Source organism: Poecilia reticulata, chromosome 2 (assembly GCF_904066995.2).
Source record: "Poecilia reticulata chromosome 2, P_reticulata-male-v2, whole genome shotgun sequence".
Taxonomy (NCBI): Eukaryota; Metazoa; Chordata; class Actinopteri; order Cyprinodontiformes; family Poeciliidae; genus Poecilia; species Poecilia reticulata.
The window spans coordinates 45,594,191-45,617,746 of record NC_088831.1 but is presented as its reverse complement, the minus strand read 5'-3'; the positions used below and the strand labels follow the sequence as shown (position 1 = coordinate 45,617,746).

General features: G+C 40.6%; 1 protein-coding gene and 2 long non-coding RNA genes across 27 annotated transcripts in view; 1 reads left to right on the top strand and 2 right to left on the bottom strand.

Moving 5' to 3' along the window:
• Positions 1–23,556, top strand: part of lrrfip1a (leucine rich repeat (in FLII) interacting protein 1a) — a 69,768-nt gene that overhangs the window by 15,609 nt on the left and 30,603 nt on the right. For 7 of the 24 annotated variants that reach the window (XM_081604800.1, XM_081604784.1, XM_081604777.1 and 4 more), the window contains 8 exons: positions 913–954; positions 1,105–1,155; positions 2,862–2,915; positions 2,986–3,027; positions 3,666–3,725; positions 3,972–4,049; positions 4,615–4,677; positions 4,776–4,847. The exons of 1 other annotated variant lie outside the window; for it this stretch is intronic. In XM_081604800.1, coding sequence (XP_081460926.1) covers positions 913–954; positions 1,105–1,155; positions 2,862–2,915; positions 2,986–3,027; positions 3,666–3,725; positions 3,972–4,049; positions 4,615–4,677; positions 4,776–4,847 — 462 coding nt within the window. The remainder of the gene's footprint in view (positions 1–912; positions 955–1,104; positions 1,156–2,861; positions 2,916–2,985; positions 3,028–3,665; positions 3,726–3,971; positions 4,050–4,614; positions 4,678–4,775; positions 4,848–23,556) is intronic. 16 more of the 24 variants (XM_081604780.1, XM_081604787.1, XM_081604792.1 and 13 more) reach the window with 12 other exon arrangements.
• LOC145550901 (uncharacterized) lies at positions 7,150–12,914 on the bottom strand. 2 transcript variants are annotated; one of them, XR_014086729.1, is made up of 6 exons: positions 12,768–12,914; positions 11,830–11,945; positions 10,930–11,046; positions 9,994–10,109; positions 9,065–9,179; positions 7,150–7,259 (listed from the first exon to the last, which is right to left on the bottom strand). It is a non-coding gene; the product is annotated as an uncharacterized LOC145550901 (long non-coding RNA). The 2 variants fall into 2 exon arrangements; XR_014086730.1 differs by having other exon boundaries at positions 9,065–9,115.
• LOC145550903 (uncharacterized) overlaps positions 13,705–23,556 on the bottom strand; it is an 11,724-nt gene continuing 1,872 nt past the window's right edge. Inside the window, exons 2-3 of the long non-coding RNA XR_014086732.1 lie at positions 14,604–14,718; positions 13,705–13,820 (exon numbers count right to left, since the gene is read on the bottom strand). This is a non-coding gene — a long non-coding RNA (uncharacterized LOC145550903). The remainder of the gene's footprint in view (positions 13,821–14,603; positions 14,719–23,556) is intronic.

Here is a 23,556-nt window from a genome sequence, read left to right as displayed (position 1 = left end):
TTGTTTACACAGCAGTACTGTTTCCTGTCCTCATGTTATCTCATGTGGTGCATCAGATATTCTGTACCCAGAATGCATTGCTTTAGAGCTACGAGGCAAAATTGAGGTAAAACCAGCAACAGTTAGCAAAACGACTATAAAACTGAAACCAGGAGTGAAGTTTGTTCCGCAGAATCTTTTCCTGAAACACAAACCATACAGGAAGCTGTAATGACAAGATGAGCCTGTAGAGGGCGATACGCTGAGTCGTTGACTCCTGCTTGGTTTTAGTGCTGTAGCATTAGCTTTTGGCTAAAAACCGCGTTGGTATAGCATTTTAGTGTTAGCAGAGCTAATGTTTGCAGTTAGCGCTTTACTGTTAGCGCAGCTAGCTTTGTAGCCATGTTGTCCCATGCTTACCAAATCAGCTCCTCTTTAAGGAGAGAAAACGTCCAGCAGGAGCCGAGCGAGCAGTGATGATGTCAGAGCAGCGATGATGTCAGAGCAGCGATGATGTCAGAGCAGTGGTGATGTCAGAGCAGCAATTATGTCAGAGCAGCGATGATGTCAGAGCAGCGATGATGTCAGAGCAGCGATGATGTCAGAGCAGCGATGATGTCAGAGCAGCGATGATGTCAGAGCAGCGATGATGTCAGAGCAGCGATGATGTCAGAGCAGCATGGGGTCTGGTTGCTTCGTTTGGGCCGAACTGCTGGATGCATCAGATGTTAATCAATCACTCGGCCTGAAGAAGGAAAGTTTCAATACATTTCACTGATCCTCCTCTTCCTCCTCCTCTTCCTCCTCCTCTTCCTCCTCTTCCTCCTCCTCTTCCTCCTCTTCCTCCTTTTCCTCCTCCTCCTCCTCTTCCTCCTCTTCCTCTTCCTCCTCTTCCTCCTCTTCTTCCTCCTCTTCCTCCTCTTCCTCCTGCAGGAGGACAGTGAGAGGTTTTCTCGTTCTTCGCGGCTCCACACGGTTTGTTTCCTCTTCCTGTTTCCTGAACCGTTTCAAACTGAACCCAGTTCTTCCTGCTGTGTGGTTCCGGGTCGGGTCCAGAGGGTTTCTCAGAACCGGCCCGTGGTTCTGCCCGACCCATTTCTGATCCTGTCGTTTTCCTCTCCACAGCTTTCTGATGACGATGAACGGATGTCGGTGGGAAGCCGCGGCAGCGTCCGGGTCAGTACCGCTCTCTCTCTCTGACTTCTCAGCCGGACCTCCTGGTTCCCGGAACCAGACGGACCTCCTGTCTGATGATCTTGTTCTTCATCAACTTGTTTCTGTCGTCTCTGTGGGGGCGAATGGTGGAGGGGTGAGGCCCCGTTGAACTTTGACCTTCTGATTGTTTGTGGCTGACCCAGCATGTTTGACCCGGTTTGACCCGGTTGCTCTGATTGTGGGTCTGTCGGTCAGACGGAGTCACTGATTCTGCCTGGTTGGTTTTAACATGGAAACTCAGGAACATTCTGGTTCTGACCGGTCCAGTTCTCTGGTTCTGGTTCTGACCGGTCCAGTTCTCTGGTTCTGACCGATAAAGTTCTCTGGTTCTGGTTCTGACCGGTCCAGTTCTCTGGTTCTGACCAGTCCAGTTCTCCGGTTCTGACCGGTCCAGCTCTCTGGTTCTGACCGGTCCAGTTCTCTGGTTCTGGTTCTGACCGGTCCAGTTCTCTGGTTCTGGTTCTGACCGGTCCAGTTCTCTGGTTCTGGTTCTGACCGTCTCTGGTTCTGACCGGTCCAGCTCTCTGGTTCTGGTTCTGACCGGTCCAGTTCTCTGGTTCTGACCGGTCCAGTTCTCTGGTTCTGGTTCTGACCGGTCCAGCTCTCTGGTTCTGGTTCTGACCGGTCCAGTTCTCTGGTTCTGACCGGTCCAGTTCTCTGGTTCTGGTTCTGACCGGGCAGAGCGTGGCATGATGTCATCAGTTCCCCGTCTGGCTGGGCGTGTCTGGAGGGGCCAGCAGGGGGCGCTGCAGCTGTTTGGATTCGTTAAAATATTATTACAATTTTATTCTCGCATTTATTCATTTTTGTAATATTTAAACTTTATTAGCATTTTAGTTTCTGAAAATAAGACTTTGTGTTGTAATCAGCTGGTGCAGCAGAAGCTGATCTGCTATAAACTTTATGTTTCAGCCATTTTCTCTCCATTTCGCTCCATTGGACGCAGAAAGCAGATGATTAAAGTCGCATTATAATTATGAAACCATAAAACCATCAGTTTCAGCTCATGTGTTCACCAGAGTGGCCAGCAGGGGGCGGAAGCGTCACCAGAGCGGCCAGCAGGGGGCGGAAGCGGCGCCAGAGCAACCAGCAGGGGGCGGACCGAAACCAGAGCAACCAGCAGGGGGCGGAAGTGAAACCAGAGCGGCCAGCAGGGGGCGGACCGAAACCAGAGCAACCAGCAGGGGGCGGAAGTGAAACCAGAGCGGCCAGCAGGGGGCGGACCGAAACCAGAGCGGCCAGCAGGGGGCGGAAGCGTCACCAGAGCGGCCAGCAGGGGGCGGAAGCGGCGCCAGAGCGGCCAGCAGGGGGCGGAAGCGTCACCAGAGCGGCCAGCAGGGGGCGGAAGCGGCGCCAGAGCGGCCAGCAGGGGGCGGCCAGCAGGGGGCGGCCAGCAGGGGGCGGCCAGCAGGGGGCGGAAGCGGCGCCACCAGGTTAATCAGGCGGTGACAGGAGCGTCAGGCGACCAATCAGCTGGCAGCGCAGCACCTGCATGGTTTCACCCTGTAGATGGTGAATGAATGAATGTTTCTGCTGCTGAATAACGGATCCCTTTGGGTTCGGCTCAGTCAGACGGTTCTCTGAACCCAGAAACAAGCCGGGGAGGGGCTCTGTCCTCGTGTCCTGCTGCTTCCTGGCTGTGATTCTTCTTCTTCTCCTCCTCTCAGGGTTCCTCTTTGCACAGGAAGTCAAAGAAAAAGAAGAAGCATAAGCACAGAGACGTGAGTGAGGAAACGTCGGAGCGAGACGCAGAGCGATCTGCTCGTCTCACCAGGTGTTTGTCGTTCACAGAGAAACGGTTGCCATGGCGATTACAGCGCGCTCTCCAGCAGGGTCAGTGGCTGCGTGACGGGAAACACAACGTAAAACATGCTAACGCTAACCGCATGCAGAGAAGCTGTTTTTGTGGCGATACGTTAGAAACGTCTGCAAGAAATTCTGACATTTTTAGTCTTTAAACTCTTTATAAAATCTACATGTAGAACAAAGAACCGACGCATTCAGCAGGAAACGTTTTCATTCTTTGGTCTAAAACAGCCGCGGCTGCGTAGAAACGCTGCCACCTGCAGGAGGGAGCTGGCATCACACAGTGAACTCAGTGACCCATTAGCATGAAGAATGCTGTGAATCTCTACAAACTGATGTATTAGTGAATCTGATAAAACCCTAAAGCCGACGCAGAGAGACCACAGAGTCGTCAGCAGGCGGTTTGACAGGCAGCAGAAACGGGAAGCTGAGCTGCTTCATTTCAACATTTAAACCAAATAAATCAGGATTTTATCGACTCTCTTCCTTCCTTTCTGCTCCGACCTGTCGGCTCTCCGTCGACAGATCGGCTCTAACGGCTCAGCGATGCTGAGGTTGTTCAGGTCCTCGGTCTCCATGGTGATTCCCGCCTTTTCTGGGTGGTTGGGGAGCCCGCAGCATCACTGTTTTCTCAGGGTCTTCCGTGTTTCCCTGTTTGGCCTCAGAGCTCCAGGCTGAGCGATGACAGCAGGATGTCCCGATCGTCCAGACTGGACCTGCAGCCGGTTCGTGGTTCTGTTCTGGTTCTGGTGTCGTGTTTTCTCCTCTAATGGCACCGTGTGAAGCTGATGACTCAGAGCATTTCACCTGAAATCAGGCTAACCAGCATGCTGCATGCTGAGAGACGGCAGAGGACATATTGTACGGTCTCTTGCATGGGTTCTGGTTCTGATACCTTCTGCTGTGGTTTGAGTGCTGAAATGCTGCGTTATTCCTGATGGATCTCTGGTTGCTTCACTTCCTCTCTCCAGTCTTCCTTCACTTCCTCCGACCTGTTGGATCTCAGCGGTCCGTCCAGAAACCCCGGCTTGTCTTTCAATGGCTACCAGGTCAGTAAGCTAACGGTAGCTACCAGCTCAGTAAGCTAACGGTAGCTACCGGCTCAGTAAGCTAACGGTAGCTACCAGCTCCGTAAGCTAACGGTAGCTACCAGCTCCGTAAGCCAACGGTAGCTACCAGCTCCGTAAGCTAACGGTAGCTACCAGCTCAGTAAGCTAACGGTAGCTACCAGGTCCGTAAGCTAATGGTAGCTACCAGCTCAGTAAGCTAACGGTAGCTACCAGGTCCGTAAGCTAACGGTAGCTACCAGCTCAGTAAGCTAACGGTAGCTACCAGCTCCGTAAGCTAACGGTAGCTACCAGCTCAGTAAGCCAACGGTAGCTACCAGCTCAGTAAGCTAACTGGAGCTACCAGCTCAGTAAGCTAACGGTAGCTACCAGCTCAGTAAGCTAACACTCAGACAGACTGAAGTTCTGATTGGACCCATCTCTGCAGGTTTAGGTTGGTTCTAGCTCTGTTAGCCATTAGCTAGCCAGCGTTTGGTGACTCAGCACTGATATCGTGTGTGTGTGTGTGTGGTTCTGCCCGGCTGAGCTCCTGATCCGTCCCCTGCAGAGCTCTCTGTATGACGACGGTCTGAGTCTGTGCAGCGGCTCCCGCAGAGTCTCCACCTCTCACGTAAGCCAGCGGAGCGGGTCCAAACGGGTCCGGTCTAACATCTGGGAGGGTAAAGCGGGCAGACTGACAGAAGCCTGTGTGGTGTGTTCTTCCTGCAGCCTGTGGAGTACAGTAGCTACCGCAGCTCCAGAGCGTCCAGCAGGGCCAGTTCGGCCCGGACCAGCCCAGTGGTGAGAGCCACCGGCTCCGTTTGAGTTCATGCATGGGTCGGTGTGTTGCTGTGCATGCTGGGTAGAAACGGTTCGGCCAATGCTAACTGAAGAGCTAGGTGTGCTAATCCTAAAGCACCAATCAGAAACATTAGTTCTGCTAACGATGCAATGCTAACCAGCATCGTATTTATAAAAAAACGCCACTGCTGCAACCGTAGAGCACCAGTTTAATTTCCATGCTCCTCCCATCCACACACACTCACACTCACACTCACACAGACACACACACACACACACACTCACACTCACACAGACACACACACACACTCACACACTCACACACACACACACACACTCACACACTCACACACACACACACACACTCACACACTCACACTCACACACACACACACACACACACACACTCACACTCACACAGACACACACACACTCACACACTCACACAGACACACACACACTCACACACTCACACACACACACACACACTCACACAGACACACACACACTCACACACTCACACAGACACACACACACTCACACACTCACATTCACACAGACACACACACACACACACAGACACACACACACTCACACAGACACACACACACACACACAGACACACACACACTCACACACTCACATTCACACAGACACACACACACTCACACAGACACACACACACTCACACACTCACACAGACGAGTTTACATGTGTCGTGGGGACTACCAATTTTATCATCACTTGTGGGGACTAGACTTTCTAGTGGTTCTAAAAATCCATAAAAAATATTTTATACTATTTATACCTATATTAACCTAAACACAGCTTAAGATAACTCAATTTCAAAAGTAGAGTCATCAACCTGTCTGAGCCATGCTATATGGGGACTCATGAAATTCCGAAAAAACATGTCAGATGGGGACCAGATTTACATATTATTTGCATAATTTACACTAACTTACCTCGTGGGGACCGTTGTTCCATTTCCTGACATATACGGTCAGCCATTTTAGATTTCAACAAAATGATCAATAACTTATCACCAATATCATGAAATGATTACAGGAGAACAAAGCTTTGCAGAACACCTTTTTTATTTAACTTGTCAAAAGAACACATTGTACAGGCATTTCTGACCCTCAATGTTGCATTTGATTCAATTAGTTTTGTTATTCAAGTCTTTAAATCCAAGTCTGCAGCATCTAAATCCTGGGACAGGAATACAGTAGGTATCCAAAATGTTGAATCTTTGGTAATATTCACTAATCTAGCAAAGCTGCCACTGAGAATCAAAATTATATTGATTTAAACAGAATAATAAGCTAAGAAATGTTAAGTATGTTGCTAAATCTGACACAACTACCAGTTTAGAAGCTCTCTCCTCTTCAGGGTCTCATCAATGTTTCTCTGAGTGCCTGAAGAGAGTGACGGAAGACTGGAATCCATTTCTGTTGGTTCCAAACTTGCACTGGTCAATGTCTGAAATATTTTAAAAAGACTTATTTGTATGTAAACATGTACAACCAAGTGCTTGCTTCAATAACAACTAATTCCTTGAACAAATACAGTGACATTTTTATAATGAAGTTAAAAATGATGACTAGAAATTGTGAATTAAAGCCCTAAAACATATTAAACACTGTGTCAATGAAATAATTCAAATCTTCTACATTTTTCAGGTGCTGCATCTGGTTTTTGTGTGTTACAAACACCTCAGACATGACTTATGGGGACCCAACACACCTCAGACATGACTTATGGGGACCCAACACACAGTTAGTTACAAATCCTTCTGGGGATCAACTTTGTACCAGCATCTAACACACTTGGTAACACTGGTTAATGTGTGTTGTGGGGACTCCGTAAATGTCCAAAGGAGAGCTTTTGCTAGCCAATTTGGAAACTACAACACTGGAATAAGTCTTAGTCAGATGTAGCACTGCAACTGCACTTTGACATACAGGACATTCAACTGTTTGCTGTATTAGTTCTAAGGACTTGTGGCCATAAAATGTCAGTCAGCCACACCGCATGTCAACACAACACATTGCACAGGCACTTCTGACCCTCAATGTTACTTTTGATTCAATTAGTTTTGTTATTCAAGTCTTTAAATTCAAGTCTGCAGCATCTAAAACCTAAGACAGGAATATAATAGGTGTCTAAAATGTTGAATCTTTGGTAATATTCACTAATCTAGCAAAGCTGCCACTGAGAATCAGAATTATAATGATTTCAGCTGAATAATAAGCCAAACAATGTTAAGTATGGAGCTAAATCTGAAGATAGCTACCTGTTTAGAAGCTCTGTCCTCTTCAAGGTCTCATAAATTCTTCTATGAGTGCCTGAAGAGAGTGACGGAAGACTGGAATCCATTTCTGTTGGTTCCACACTTGCAGTGGTCAATGTCTGGAATATTTTAAAAAGACTTATTTGCATGTAAACATGTACAATCAAGTGCTTGCTTCAATAAAAACTAATTTCTTGAACAAATACAGTGACATTTTTAAAATGAAGTTAAAAATGATGATTAGAAATAGTGAATTAAAGCCCTAAAACATATTAAACACTGTGTCAATGAAATAATTCAAATCTTCTACATTTTTCAGGTGCTGCATCTGGTTTTTGTGTGTTACAAACACCTCAGACATGACTTATGGGGACCCAACACACCTCAGACATGACTTATGGGGACCCAACACACCTCAGACATGACTTATGGGGACCGAACACACAGTTAGTTACAAGTCCTCCTGGGGATCAACTTTGTACCAGCATCTAACACACTTGGTAACACTGGTTAATGTGTGTTGTGGGGACTCCGTAAATGTCCAAAGGAGAGCTTTTGCTAGCCAATTTGGAAACTACAACACTGGAATAAGTCTTAGTCAGATGTAGCACTGCAACTGCACTTTGACATACAGGACATTCAACTGTTTGCTGTATTAGTTCTAAGGACTTGTGGCCATAAAATGTCAATCAGCCACACCGCATGTCAACACAACACATTGCACAGGCACTTCTGACCCTCAATGTTACTTTTGATTCAATTAGTTTTGTTATTCAAGTCTTTAAATCCAAGTCTGCAGCATCTAAAACCTGAGACAGGAATATAATAGGTGTCTAAAATGTTGAATCTTTGGTAATATTCACTAATCTAGCAAAGCTGCCACTGAGAATCAGAATTATAATGATTTCAACTGAATAATAAGCCAAACAATGTTAAGTATGGAGCTAAATCTGAAGATAGCTACCTGTTTAGAAGCTCTGTCCTCTTCAAGGTCCCATAAATTCTTCTCTGAGTGCCTGAAGAGAGTGACGGAATACTGGAATCCATTTCTGTTGGTTCCAAACTTGCACTGGTCAATGTCTGAAATATTTTAAAAAGACTTATTTGTATGTAAACATGTACAACCAAGTGCTTGCTTCAATAACAACTAATTCCTTGAACAAATACAGTGACATTTTTATAATGAAGTTAAAAATGATGACTAGAAATTGTGAATTAAAGCCCTAAAACATATTAAACACTGTGTCAATGAAATAATTCAAATCTTCTACATTTTTCATGTGCTGCATCTGGTTTTTGTGTGTTACAAACACCTCAGACATGACTTATGGGGACCCAACACACCTCAGACATGACTTATGGGGACCCAACACACCTCAGACATGACTTATGGGGACCCAACACACAGTTAGTTACAAGTCCTTCTGGGGATCAACTTTGTACCAGCATCTAACACACTTGGTAACACTGGTTAATGTGTGTTGTGGGGACTCCGTAAATGTCCAAAGGAGAGCTTTGGCTAGCCAATTTGGAAACTACAACACTGGAATAAGTCTTAGTCAGATGTAGCACTGCAACTGCACTTTGACATACAGACATTCAACTGTTTGCTGTATTAGTTTTAAGGACTTGTGGCCATAAAATGTCAGTCAGCCACACCGCATGTCAACACAACACATTGCACAGGCACTTCCGACCCTCAATGTTACATTTGATTCAATTAGTTTTGTTATTCAAGTCTTTAAATCCAAGTCTGCAGCATCTAAAACCTGAGACAGGAATATAATAGGTGTCCAAAATGTTGAATCTTTGGTGATATTCACTAATCTAGCAAAGCTGCCACTGAGAATCAAAATTATAATGATTTCAACAGAATAATAAGCCAAACAATGTTAAGAATGGAGCTAAATATGAAGATAGCTACCTGTTTAGAAGCTCTGTCCTCTTCAACGTCTCATAAATTTTCTCTGAGTGCCTGAAGAGAGTGACGGAAGACTGGAATCCATTTCTGTTGGTTCCAAACTTGCACTGGTCAATGTCTGAAATATTTTAAAAAGACTTATTTGTATGTAAACATGTACAACCAAGTGCTTGCTTCAATAACAACTAATTCCTTGAACAAATACAGTGACATTTTTATAATGAAGTTAAAATTGATGACTAGAAATTGTGAATTAAAGCCCTAAAACATATTAAACACTGTGTCAATGAAAGAATTCAAATCTTCTACATTTTTCAGGTGCTGCATCTGGTTTTTGTGTGTTACAAACACCTCAGACATGACTTATGGGGACCCAACACACCTCAGACATGACTTATGGGGACCCAACACACAGTTAGTTACAAATCCTTCTGGGGATCAACTTTGTACCAGCATCTAACACACTTGGTAACACTAGTTAATGTGTGTTGTGGGGACTCCGTAAATGTCCAAAGGAGAGCTTTTGCTAGCCAATTTGGAAACTACAACAGTGGAATAAGTCTTAGTCAGATGTAGCACTGCAACTGCACTTTGACATACAGGACATTCAACTGTTTGCTGTATTAGTTCTAAGGACTTGTGGCCATAAAATGTCAGTCAGCCACACCGCATGTCAACACAACACATTGCAAAGGCACTTCTGACCCACAATGTTACTTTTGATTCAATTAGTTTTGTTATTCAAGTCTTTAAATCCAAGTCTGCAGCATCTAAAACCTGAGACAGGAATATAATAGGTGTCTAAAATGTTGAATCTTTGGTAATATTCACTAATCTAGCAAAGCTGCCACTGAGAATCAAAATTATAATGATTTCAACTGAATAATAAGCCAAACAATGTTAAGTATGGAGCTAAATCTGAAGATAGCTACCTGTTTAGAAGCTCTGTGCTCTTCAAGGTCCCATAAATTCTTCTCTGAGTGCCTGAAGAGAGTGACGGAAGACTGGAATCCATTTCTGTCGGTTCCACACTTGCAGTTGTCAGTGTCTGGAATATTTTAAAAAGACTTATTTGCATATAAACATGTACAACCAAGTGCTTGCTTCAATAAAAACTAATTTCTTGAACAAATACAGTGACATGTTTAAAATGAAGTTAAAAATGATGATTAGAAATTGTGAATTAAAACCCTAAAACCCTAAAACATATTAAACACTGTGTCAATGAAATAATTCAAATCTTCTACATTTTTCAGGTGCTGCATCTGGTTTTTGTGTTACAAACACCTCAGACATGACTTATGGAGACCCAACACACCTCAGACATGACTTATGGGGACCCAACACACAGTTAGTTACAAATCCTTCTGGGGATCAACTTTGTACCAGCATCTAACACACTTGGTAACACTGGTTAATGTGTGTTGTGGGGACTCCGTAAATGTCCAAAGGAGAGCTTTGGCTAGCCAATTTGGAAACTACAACACTGGAATAAGTCTTAGTCAGATGTAGCACTGGAACTGCTCTTTGACATACAGGACATTCAACTGTTTGCTGTATTAGTTTTAAGGACTTGTGGCCATAAAATGTCAGTCAGCCACACCGCATGTCAACACAACACATTGCACAGGCACTTCTGACCCTCAATGTTACTTTTGATTCAATTAGTTTTGTTATTCAAGTCTTTAAATCCAAGTCTGCAGCATCTAAAACCTGAGACAGGAATATAATAGGTGTCTAAAATGTTGAATCTTTGGTAATATTCACTAATCTAGCAAAGCTGCCACTGAGAATCAAAATTATAATGATTTCAACTGAATAATAAGCCAAACAATGTTAAGTATGGAGCTAAATCTGAAGATGGCTACCTGTTTAGAAGCTCTGTCCTCTTCAAGGTCTCATAAATTTTTCTCTTGAGTGCCTGAAGAGAGTGATGGAAGACTGGAATCCATTTCTGTTGGTTCCACACTTGCAGTGGTCAATGTCTGAAATATTTTAAAAAGACTTATTTGTATGTAAACATGTACAACCAAGTGCTTGCTTCAATAAAAAATAATTTCTTGAACAAATACAGTGACATGTTTAAAATGAAGTTAAAAATGATGATTAGAAATTGTGAATTAAAACCCTAAAACATATTAAACACTGTGTCAATGAAATAATTCAAATCTTCTACATTTTTCAGGTGCTGCATCTGGTTTTTGTGTGTTACAAACACCTCAGACATGACTTATGGGGACCCAACACACAGTTAGTTACAAGTCCTTCTGGGGATCAACTTTGTACCAGCATCTAACACACTTGGTAACACTGGTTAATGTGTGTTGTGGGGACTCCGTAAATGTCCAAAGGAGAGCTTTGGCTAGCCAATTTGGAAACTACAACACTGGAATAAGTCTTAGTCAGATGTAGCACTGCAACTGCACTTTGACATACAGGACATTCAACTGTTTGCTGTATTAGTTCTAAGGACTTGTGGCCATAAAATGTCAGTCAGCCACACCGCATGTCAACACAACACATTGCAAAGGCACTTCCGACCCTCAATGTTACTTTTGATTCAATTAGTTTTGTTATTCAAGTCTTTAAATCCAAGTCTGCAGCATCTAAAACCTGAGACAGGAATATAATAGGTGTCTAAAATGTTGAATCTTTGGTAATATTCACTAATCTAGCAAAGCTGCCACTGAGAATCAGAATTATAATGATTTCAACTGAATAATAAGCCAAACAATGTTAAGTATGGAGCTAAATCTGAAGATAGCTACCTGTTTAGAAGCTCTGTCCTCTTCAAGGTCCCATAAATTCTTCTCTGAGTGCCTGAAGAGAGTGACGGAAGACTGGAATCCATTTCTGTTGGTTCCACACTTGCAGTGGTCAATGTCTGGAATATTTTAAAAAGACTTATTTGCATGTAAAAATGTACAGTCAAGTGCTTGCTTCAATAAAAACTAATTTCTTGAACAAATACAGTGACATGTTTAAAATGAAGTTAAAAATGATGATTAGAAATTGTGAATTAAAACCCTAAAACCCTAAAACATATTAAACACTGTGTCAATGAAATAATTCAAATCTTCTACATTTTTCAGGTGCTGCATCTGGTTTTTGTGTGTTACAAACACCTCAGACATGACTTATGGGGACCCAACACACCTCAGACATGACTTATGGGGACCCAACACACAGTTAGTTACAAATCCTTCTGGGGATCAACTTTGTACCAGCATCTAACACACTTGGTAACACTAGTTAATGTGTGTTGTGGGGACTCCGTAAATGTCCAAAGGAGAGCTTTTGCTAGCCAATTTGAAAACTACAACACTGGAATAAGTCTTAGTCAGATGTAGCACTGCAACTGCACTTTGACATACAGGACATTCAACTGTTTGCTGTATTAGTTCTAAGGACTTGTGGCCATAAAATGTCAGTCAGCCACACCGCATGTCAACACAACACATTGCAAAGGCACTTCTGACCCACAATGTTACTTTTGATTCAATTAGTTTTGTTATTCAAGTCTTTAAATCCAAGTCTGCAGCATCTAAAACCTGAGACAGGAATATAATAGGTGTCTAAAATGTTGAATCTTTGGTAATATTCACTAATCTAGCAAAGCTGCCACTGAGAATCAGAATTATAATGATTTCAACTGAATAATAAGCCAAACAATGTTAAGTATGGAGCTAAATCTGAAGATAGCTACCTGTTTAGAAGCTCTGTCCTCTTCAAGGTCCCATAAATTCTTCTCTGAGTGCCTGAAGAGAGTGACGGAAGACTGGAATCCATTTCTGTTGGTTCCACACTTGCAGTGGTCAATGTCTGGAATATTTTAAAAAGACTTATTTGCATGTAAAAATGTACAGTCAAGTGCTTGCTTCAATAAAAACTAATTTCTTGAACAAATACAGTGACATGTTTAAAATGAAGTTAAAAATGATGATTAGAAATTGTGAATTAAAACCCTAAAACACTAAAACATATTAAACACTGTGTCAATGAAATAATTCAAATCTTCTACATTTTTCAGGTGCTGCATCTGGTTTTTGTGTTACAAACACCTCAGACATGACTTATGGAGACCCAACACACCTCAGACATGACTTATGGGGACCCAACACACAGTTAGTTACAAATCCTTCTGGGGATCAACTTTGTACCAGCATCTAACACACTTGGTAACACTGGTTAATGTGTGTTGTGGGGACTCCGTAAATGTCCAAAGGAGAGCTTTGGCTAGCCAATTTGGAAACTACAACACTGGAATAAGTCTTAGTCAGATGTAGCACTGGAACTGCACTTTGACATACAGGACATTCAACTGTTTGCTGTATTAGTTCTAAGGACTTGTGGCCATAAAATGTCAATCAGCCACACCGCATGTCAACACAACACATTGCACAGGCACTTCTGACCCTCAATGTTACTTTTGATTCAATTAGTTTTGTTATTCAAGTCTTTAAATCCAAGTCTGCAGCATCTAAAACCTGAGACAGGAATATAATAGGTGTCTAAAATGTTGAATCTTTGGTAATATTCACTAATCTAGCAAAGCTGCCACTGAGAATCAAAATTATAATGATTTCAACTGAATAATAAGCAAAACAATGTTAAGTATGGAGCTAAATCTGACGATGGCTACCTGTTTAGAAGCTCTGTCCTCTTCAAGGTCTCATAAATTTTTCTCTTGAGTGCCTGAAGAGAGTGATGGAAGACTGGAATCCATTTCTGTTGGTTCCACACTTGCAGTGGTCAATGTCTGAAATATTTTAAAAAGACTTATTTGTATGTAAACATGTACAACCAAGTGCTTGCTTCGATAAAAAATAATTTCTTGAACAAATACAGTGACATGTTTAAAATGAAGTTAAAAATGATGATTAGAAATTGTGAATTAAAGCCCTAAAACATATTAAACACTGTGTCAATGAAATAATTCAAATCTTCTACATTTTTCAGGTGCTGCATCTGGTTTTTGTGTGTTACAAACACCTCAGACATGACTTATGGGGACCCAACACACAGTTAGTTACAAGTCCTTCTGGGGATCAACTTTGTACCAGCATCTAACACACTTGGTAACACTGGTTAATGTGTGTTGTGGGGACTCCGTAAATGTCCAAAGGAGAGCTTTGGCTAGCCAATTTGGAAACTACAACACTGGAATAAGTCTTAGTCAGATGTAGCACTGCAACTGCACTTTGACATACAGGACATTCAACTGTTTGCTGTATTAGTTTTAAGGACTTGTGGCCATAAAATGTCAGTCAGCCACACCGCATGTCAACACAACACATTGCACAGGCACTTCCGACCCTCAATGTTACATTTGATTCAATTAGTTTTGTTATTCAAGTCGTTAAATCCAAGTCTGCAGCATCTAAAACCTGAGACAGGAATATAATAGGTGTCCAAAATGTTGAATCTTTGGTGATATTCACTAATCTAGCAAAGCTGCCACTGAGAATCAAAATTATAATGATTTCAACAGAATAATAAGCCAAACAATGTTAAGAATGGAGCTAAATATGAAGATAGCTACCTGTTTAGAAGCTCTGTCCTCTTCAACGTCTCATAAATTTTCTCTGAGTGCCTGAAGAGAGTGATGGAAGACTGGAATCCATTTTTGTTGGTTCCACACTTGCAATGGTCAATGTCTGAAATATTTTAAAAATACTTATTTGTATGTAAACATGTACAACCAAGTGCTTGCTTCAATAAAAACTAATTTCTTGAACAAATACAGTGACATGTTTAAAATGAAGTTAAAAATGATGATTAGAAATTGTGAATTAAAACCCTAAAACCCTAAAACATATTAAACACTGTGTCAATGAAATAATTCAAATCTTCTACATTTTTCAGGTGCTGCATCTTGTTTTTGTGTGTTACAAACACCTCAGACATGACTTATGGAGACCCAACACACCTCAGACATGACTTATGGGGACCCAACACACAGTTAGTTACAAGTCCTTCTGGGGATCAACTTTGTACCAGCATCTAACACACTTGGTAACACTGGTTAATGTGTGTTGTGGGGACTCCGTAAATGTCCAAAGGAGAGCTTTGGCTAGCTAATTTGGAAACTACAACACTGGAATAAGTCTTAGTCAGATGTAGCACTGCAACTGCACTTTGACATACAGGACATTCAACTGTTTGCTGTATTAGTTCTAAGGACTTGTGGCCATAAAATGTCAGTCAGCCACACCGCATGTCAACACAACACATTGCACAGGCAAATGATTTCAAGTTCTTTCCATAACCTTCCTTATGGGGACCAGGAAGAAGGCAGAACCCAACCATATTTGGAAAAGTGTGTGAATTCCAATGAGGTGCAGTACCACTCTGAAACCTTATGGGGGCAGCATCGAGTCACACACACACACACAAAGTGACGGAAAAACATGTGTTATGGGCCATTTCTAAAACTTCACCAGCACCTTTAAAATGGCTTATAAAACGATTTTAAAATGATTTCCCTTATGGGGACTTGGCTTCAGGTCCCCACGAGGGAGTAAGTCCCCATGACGTGAGTGTGTAAACAGATTGAAGTCCCCATGAGGTGATAAAAACTAGAACACAGACACACACACACACACACACTCACACAGACACACACACACTCACACACTCACACAGACACACACACACACACACACTCACACACACACACACACACTCACACAGACACACTCACACACACACGCACACACACACAGAGGCCTGGCTAAATAAACCTTTAGTGAAGCACATGGTTCCTCTGCTGCCCCCTGCTGGCAGCTTCCAGTTACCTCCAGTGAAAAACATTTAATTTTTACATTCAGTTCACATCAGACTGGTGGCCCTCGGGAACCAGTATGTGTGTATGTGTGTGTGTGTGTGTCTGTGTGTGTGTGTGTGTGTCTGTGTGTGTGTGTGTGTGTGTGTGTGTGTGTGTGTGTGTGTGTGTGTGTGTGTGTGTGTGTCTGTGTGTGTGTGTGTGTGTGTGTGTGTGTGTGTGTGTGTGTGTGTGTGTGTGTGTGTGTGTGTGTGTGTGTGTGTGTGTGTGTGTGTGTGTGTGTGTGTCTGTGTCTGTGTGTGTGTGTGTGTGTGTCTGTGTGTGTGTGTGTGTGTGTGTGTGTGTGTGTGTGTGTGTGTGTGTGTGTGTGTGTGTGTGTGTGTGTGTGTGTGTTCCCTGCATGCAGCTCATTGCTGTGTTTTTCCCTCTGAACATGGAAACAGTAGTTTTATCAGTAACTGCCGTGTTGACGTCCTGTTGGGTTTTTCATTGTCGCCCCCTGGTGGCGCTGCAGGAGAACTGCGGCTCTGTCGCCAGTTTTGTGAGAAGCGGGGTGAGCGGCAGCGCCCTCTGCAGGCACCTGGATGACATCACCATCCCTGACTTCCCTGAAGTGAGTCCCCGGCTCAGACGGGGCGGCAGGGTGTGTGTGTGTGTGTGTGTGTGTGTGTGTGCACTTACAAAACCATCCAACAGGGGATATTGGCGTAATTCTACACTCACCAACAGGGGACCCTCGGACCAAGAGGGGACATTTTTTAGGTCCCCTCTTGGTCATGCTCTAAATCAAGTTAAAAACAACCTGGAAATTTTTTAAAACTCTTTAAACTTGTGATTTAGAGCAGGGCCCCTCTTGGACATGCTATAAATAAAGTTAAAAACATGTTAAAAAAACATCTGGAAAATTTTTAAGACTTTTGCCAAGAGGGGACATAAGTGTGTGTGAGTGTGTAGAGTAAGGCTCAACAGCGCCACACCAGGTTGGGGCAGGAATTTCAATGGCCCTTTTACACACGTCGCTTTGTGTTTTACACACACACTCCACTTAACAATACAAAGAAGCCTAGAGAAGCCGTTCAGACTGTGGAGTGGCTAAAAACAGACTACTTTGGGAATAAACCAGGATCTAGAAACACACTTTAGTATTTTTTTAAGCAAAATATAAAAGTTTTATTTAAAGAGGAATTTAAAGGCAGGACTTGTAAAAAGCAATAAAAATAAAATGTAATGTAAAAGGGTAAGAAGTAAATAGTTTTCTTCTTTTGTGTTTTCATGAATACATTTTCTTCAGTTCCAAAACATTCATTAGCCACTTTTAAAATGTATTTTAACCAAATTTAAAATTAACATTTGTCCTACATCTTTATTTAAAGGAATGCATTTTGTATTACAATTTGTATTACAGAAATCTGTAATACAGTTCTCTGAGGCTACCCAATATAACTTATAAATGATACCATGTGAGACATATCAGCAAATTTCTACTTTTTAATTGTGTGAATTTTTAATACTTGTTGCTTCAATCTATATTTATAGGATTTTATTTATTGATTTGCAATACAGAAAGGAAGTCCCCACTTGGTTTGTATATAACGACACAAGTCCCCTCTTGGATAGGATGGCGCGACATACACACTCCACTAGATAAATAAAAAAATTACCTTTCATCAAATATCTTTACTTCTGAACTTCTTAATGATGGAGGGACGGACAGACAGACAGACACATTCATAGTAGGATTTGAATCTGGTGGACAATAAGTTTCTCCAATGATGATATTCTTGTTCATTTAGACAGACAGATGGATATGAATTAATAAATGTGTGTATGTTTTTTAATTCCAGACCATGTCAAAGGCATTAAAAGAAAAATTAAGGTCCCCACTTTGTCTATAAAGAATGACAGAGGTCCACTGTTGGCTGGTGAAGAACGACACAGGTCCCTCTTGGATAGGATGGAATGACATACACACTCCAGGATGGGGGGAAGAAGAATTAACTGAATTATTTTTTAAGACAAAAATATATGTAAGCTGAATCAGCTTAAAAGTTATTTACACAGCACATTTTTATAGACAAATTAAAAACAGCCCATGTCAAACCTATTAGAAAATAAAAGGTCCCCACTTGGTCTGTATAGAATGACACAAGTCCCCTCTTGGATAGGATGGAGCGACATACACACTCCAGGATAAATAAGAAAATGTCCTATTATCAAACATCTTTACTTCTGAACTTCTTAATGAAGTAGGAATGATCAGACAGAAATAAATAAATATGTGTGTATATTTTTAATTTCATCCCATGTCAAAGGCATTTCAAGAAAAAAAGGTCCCCCTCTGTCTGTACAGAACGACACAGGTCCACTGTTGGCTGATGAAGAACGACACAGTTCCCCTCTTGGATGGGATGGAGCGACAGACACACTCCAGAATGGGGGGAAAAAGAAGAAATTAACTGAATTATTTTTAAGACAAAAACATATGTAAGCTGAATTAAAACAACTTAAGGTGAACTATGTCAGTTGACAAACTACAGATCCCAACATTTGTCAGACATGGAGCAACATACACACTCCAGATAAAGAAGAAAATTACCTTTTATCAAATATCTTTACTTCTGAACTTCTTAATATAGTAGGGATGGACAAACAGACAGAAATAAATTAATAAATGAGTGTATATTTTTTTAGTTCCAGAACATGTCAAAGGCATTACAGGAAAAATTAAGGTCGCCACTTTGTACAGAACGACACAGGTCCACTGTTGGCTGGTGAAGAACGACACAGTTCCCCTCTTGGATGGGATGGAGCGACATACACACTCCAGGATGGGGGAAAAAAGAATTAACTGAATTATCTTTAAGTCATAAAAATATGTAAGCTGAATCAACTTTAAAAAGTTATTTACAGAGCACAGTTTTTATAGACAAATTTAAAACAGCCCAGGTCAAACCTATTAGAAAAGAAAAGGTCTGTATAGGACGACGGAAGTCCCCTCTTGGATAGGATGGAATGACATACACACTCCAGGATGGGTGGAAAAAGAAGAAATTAACTGATTTTTTTCTTTTTTTTAAGACAAAAACATATGCAAGCTGAATCAGCTTAAAAGTTATTTACACAGCACATTTTTATAGACAAATTTAAAACTGCCCATGTCAAACCTATTAGAAAATAAAAGGTCCCCACTTGGTCTGTATAGAATGACACAAGTCCCCTCTTGGATAGGATGGAGCGACATACACACTCCAGGATAAATAAGAAAATGGCCTATTATCAAACATCTTTACTTCTGAACTTCTTAATGAAGTAGGAATGGTCAGACAGAAATAAATAGATAAATATCTATGTGTATATTTTTTAATTCCAGCCCATGTCAATGGCATTTCAAGAAAAAAAGGTCCCCACTTTGTCTGTACAGAACGACACAGATCCACTGTTGGCTGGTGAAGAACGACACAGTTCCCCTCTTGAATGGGATGGAACGACATACACACTCCAGGATGGGGGGATAAAGAAGAAATTAACTGAATTATTTTTAAGTCAAAAAAATATGTAATTGAATCAGCTTTAAAAAGTTATTTACAGAGCACATTTTTTATAGACAAATTTAAAACAGCCCATGTCAAACCTATTAGAAAATAAAAGGTCCCCCTTGGTCTGTATAGAACGACAGAATTCCCTTCTTGGATAGTGACATACACACTCCAGGATAGGTAGATACAGCAGAAATTACCATAACTGATCATTTTAAGGCAGTTTAAAACTGCCTGTAATATAGCAGAAAAAAAATATATGGCGTTATTTAAATCTTGTTCTGACAAGAACTGTGATTAAAAAAACATTTTAAAAAACCATAAAGTTGTTTTTGTTTTTCCTTCCGACAAATTATCCATTTCTATATCGGCTATGTAACAATATATGTTTGTTTTTCTTTTTCCAAAAGGAGAAAAGATATAAAGCAAAAAAGAAAAAGAAGCTTTACAGCAGTAACTTTAAAAAGACTTCTGTTTGTGGATGAGGAATGAACACTACAAAGTATGTGTTCATACTTTCTAGTGTAAACTTACATAATCTACAATAAGGCAAAGATTTCATCGGACATTTGTAAAATTTAATACATTTGGTCTCAAACTTCATCTACTATGTTGAAATTGTCAAAAAATTACTTTGATAAATTGTCGAGTTATTAGACCCTTTTGGTTAATTGTAAGTACTTAAGTAACTAATTGGAAAGAACTCCACCACCTTGTCAGAAACTGGATTTATTTATATACAAATCAAACTCCTAACCCTCAGGCATTTTAGAACTTAATAAATCAACTAGGCTCCAGAAAACTAAAAAGATTCCCTTAGAAGTGGTTCAGGAGGATGGCTAATATGTCTTGATATTAACAAGGTTTTGGACAAGTTGCAAACTGACTTTGGAGATATATTTTCTGGTAGCTTTGTCTATCCTTAATGGTATTAATTTTATTTAGAAAGAACAGTACCTATTAAGAATCAAATTGAAGTTCCATGCCAATGAGTTCCTCAAATCTTCAATTAAACTCTTACATTTCAGAAAATTTACTTCATATTGTGAACAGAATTTTTGCCCATCTAAATGGCAAAATCTATTATTAAAACACTCCCCAAGTATCTATCTGCTGATCCCCTAGCACCTATCAACTAGATACTAGAGGAGCAATAGTTTATTGAAATGAATAAACTGAAGTTATTCCTTTCAGAAAATGGAGTAGTGCATTGATAACATTTACATTTTGTTTTGGGCCTACATACCTAAATACAGCCTAAATATAGCCTAAATACAGTCAAATATTAACACAGTCAGGGTCTTCTGAGAGACTGCTCTGCATCCCCACAACTAGAATCAAACGATGAGAAGCAGCTTTCAGCTTCTATGCACTAAACTGCTGAAACTGCTGAAACACTACCTTCCTTTAAATCTAGACTAAAATCCCAGCTGGTTAGAGTTGCTTTTGAAATGAAATCGGTTAATAATTTAACAATGGCACTTGAATTAATATAATGATTTATTATGTAAAGCACTTTGAAATGTCTTGTTGCTGAAATGTGCTGAAATAAAATAAATTGATTGATTGATCAAATGATATAAGGTGTATACTGAGTTGTAGAGGTCTTGTGTTTGCCCAGTATTGGATTTCGGTGTCGGAGTTACTGTCAACAACCTCCCAGTGAAAAAGTTCAGTGTAGAGCCCTGCGATATTTCTTATATTTGCATAGAAATACTCCATAAAATGGCATTATATGGAGATATGGGTTGATCACGTGAAGTTAGATATCTGCAATATCTAACCATTTTGCAGATGTGGTTTGATTGTGGAATACGTTCGTTAAAATGCCAGATCATAGATTAACAAAGCACATTTCCTTTCGGATTCACAAATGGGTATTCTTGGGCCAAACATATGGAGAAGATATTTGAGACTTTCCGTACATATAGGATTAAGATAAGATGTAATATTGAATAGCTTAAAGGTTTGTTTGTTATTGCCAGCCCAAACTAAGCCCTCTCAAATCTCACGAACTGACTATTGGCTAGCTCTCCAGTTAATGGGTCGGGAACGTCTCTAGTTACTAGGGCTTTTACTCCATGGATAATCTAGAGAACATTCTATTTAAGCTGGTGGCGGGAGGACTCGTCTAGTCTCTACCTGCCTACAATCCAAAAGTTATCACCCTTTCCAATTATTAGAACAATTAACCCAGTAGCTCACACTGTTACTTAATTCCAATAATCACTTCTGTTAATGGCAGCTCACTCCCTTGTAATAACGAGCACTTGGGTACACGGATCTTGTCCCTTACTGGAGTGCGCAGCCTTTAGCCGCTCTTGGATTCCAGGGTGCTCAATCAATCAATCAATCAAACAATCAATCAATCAAATGTTATTTGTATGGCACATTTCATCAGCAAGGCATTTCAAAGTGCTTTACATAATTAAAATAAAAACAGCATGTGACACTGAATAAACAGTGTCCTCTGCTGTTGATCCTTCTGCATCATGTTAGCTCTACTCCGACATCAGGAACAGAGAACACTTTGCTTCCCCTTCTTTGAATTTGTATATCTTTGTTTAGATGTGTGTGTATGTGGATGGTATACGTGACAACTCAACCGTTCACATGGGTGGTTCTTATGTGACCTCTTAGCTTTGGAAAACACCTAACCCACTTTCACTTCTCCTGTCTTCATCAGCTCCTCCTCGAACATCTGTTTACTCTTCTTCTTTTTAATGTTTTTACTCTGCTTCTCAACAGTCAGCATGTCTCACAAAAAGCCTCTTTTATTTTAACCTAATACTGTTATCTGATTTATATTTCCAATATCAAAAATTTACATTTGATTACTAAAAACCACTCCACTTAAATAGACACTGCCTGATTACTCAGACCCATAACATGTCAACCAAATCAGAACACATGAAATAATTGTCAGACGAAATCAATTACATGTCACATAAATTGGGATATATGATTAAGACTTTCTATATTTAACTGTCTTTACTTCTGATTAACACTACTCCTACAATAAATCATGTTTTCAATCAAGAGAAATCAAAATTACAATATGACTCCTTCCTCTTAGGCTCTTGTTATCTATTCTGCTTTTCCCTAACCTTTCACCTTCCATCTACATCCAACACAACATCAATGAGCTTTAGTTACACATTTTACACCATCTCAAGTTCAAATGTCAAAATCAGATTTAAAACCTTTTAGTTTCTCTCTTTGATTCAACATTCATATATAATATTATAACCATAACACCTAAACCCACTCTCGGTTAGTTACTCAGCTACTCAACTAGTTACTCTCATTATAATCTTAATGTGAGTTTTTACAGATGATGTTCTAAAAAGAAAACAAGAATACTCTGTTATTCTAATTATTTAATACCAAAACTACAGTTACTTGTTTTACTTGCAAGTATTTCCACCAGGGTAAGTTTAAGTGTAAGTATTCTTATGAACGACCCAATATTAATATACGTATTTTACTTTGGGTCTTATCAAATTACTCAAAATGTTTAGATTTTATTCTTTAAACCTATAATCCTTTGACACAAGGATTAGTCTGAACTATTCTTATACTTTTGCAGGCTGGAAGTTCACTTCCTCTTTCTTCAGGAAACCTGCCCTTCCTGTTTCATGAAACTCTCTATGATTTTTTATGATCAGATAGAAAAATAAGAATTAAAGCAAAGTTTGCAGGACACAATAACAACACACACAACCAGGTTCATTGTATTATAGTTTGACTACTGTTGGGTCTTGATGTCACCTGTGTAATTAATTTCAGAGATAACTTTATTTATTGTCTCTATTAAACTAAAACCTCCAGCATGGGGAAGTAGAAGGATCTCAACTTTTCTCGACAGGTTTTATTTTGAAGTTTAGTGGGTAGTTGATATCTTGCATAAACAAAAATTACGTACTTATATTTTACTAGAAGATGCCTATATGGTTCTTGAACCATATGCATCACGGAACCTGTCTATAAACGACGGTCCATGTGCGCCCAGTTCAGATCTGACACTTTGGCTTTGGAGACCAAAGTACCCAGAGGAAGGCCAAAGATGTTCTTTGTGTGATTTGGGGGAAAGTGGGAGTGAAGTCCACTTTTGTTTTACCGTTTTTTGTACTTGAGGTTGAGAAATTATTTATTTACTAAAATACTTTATATTA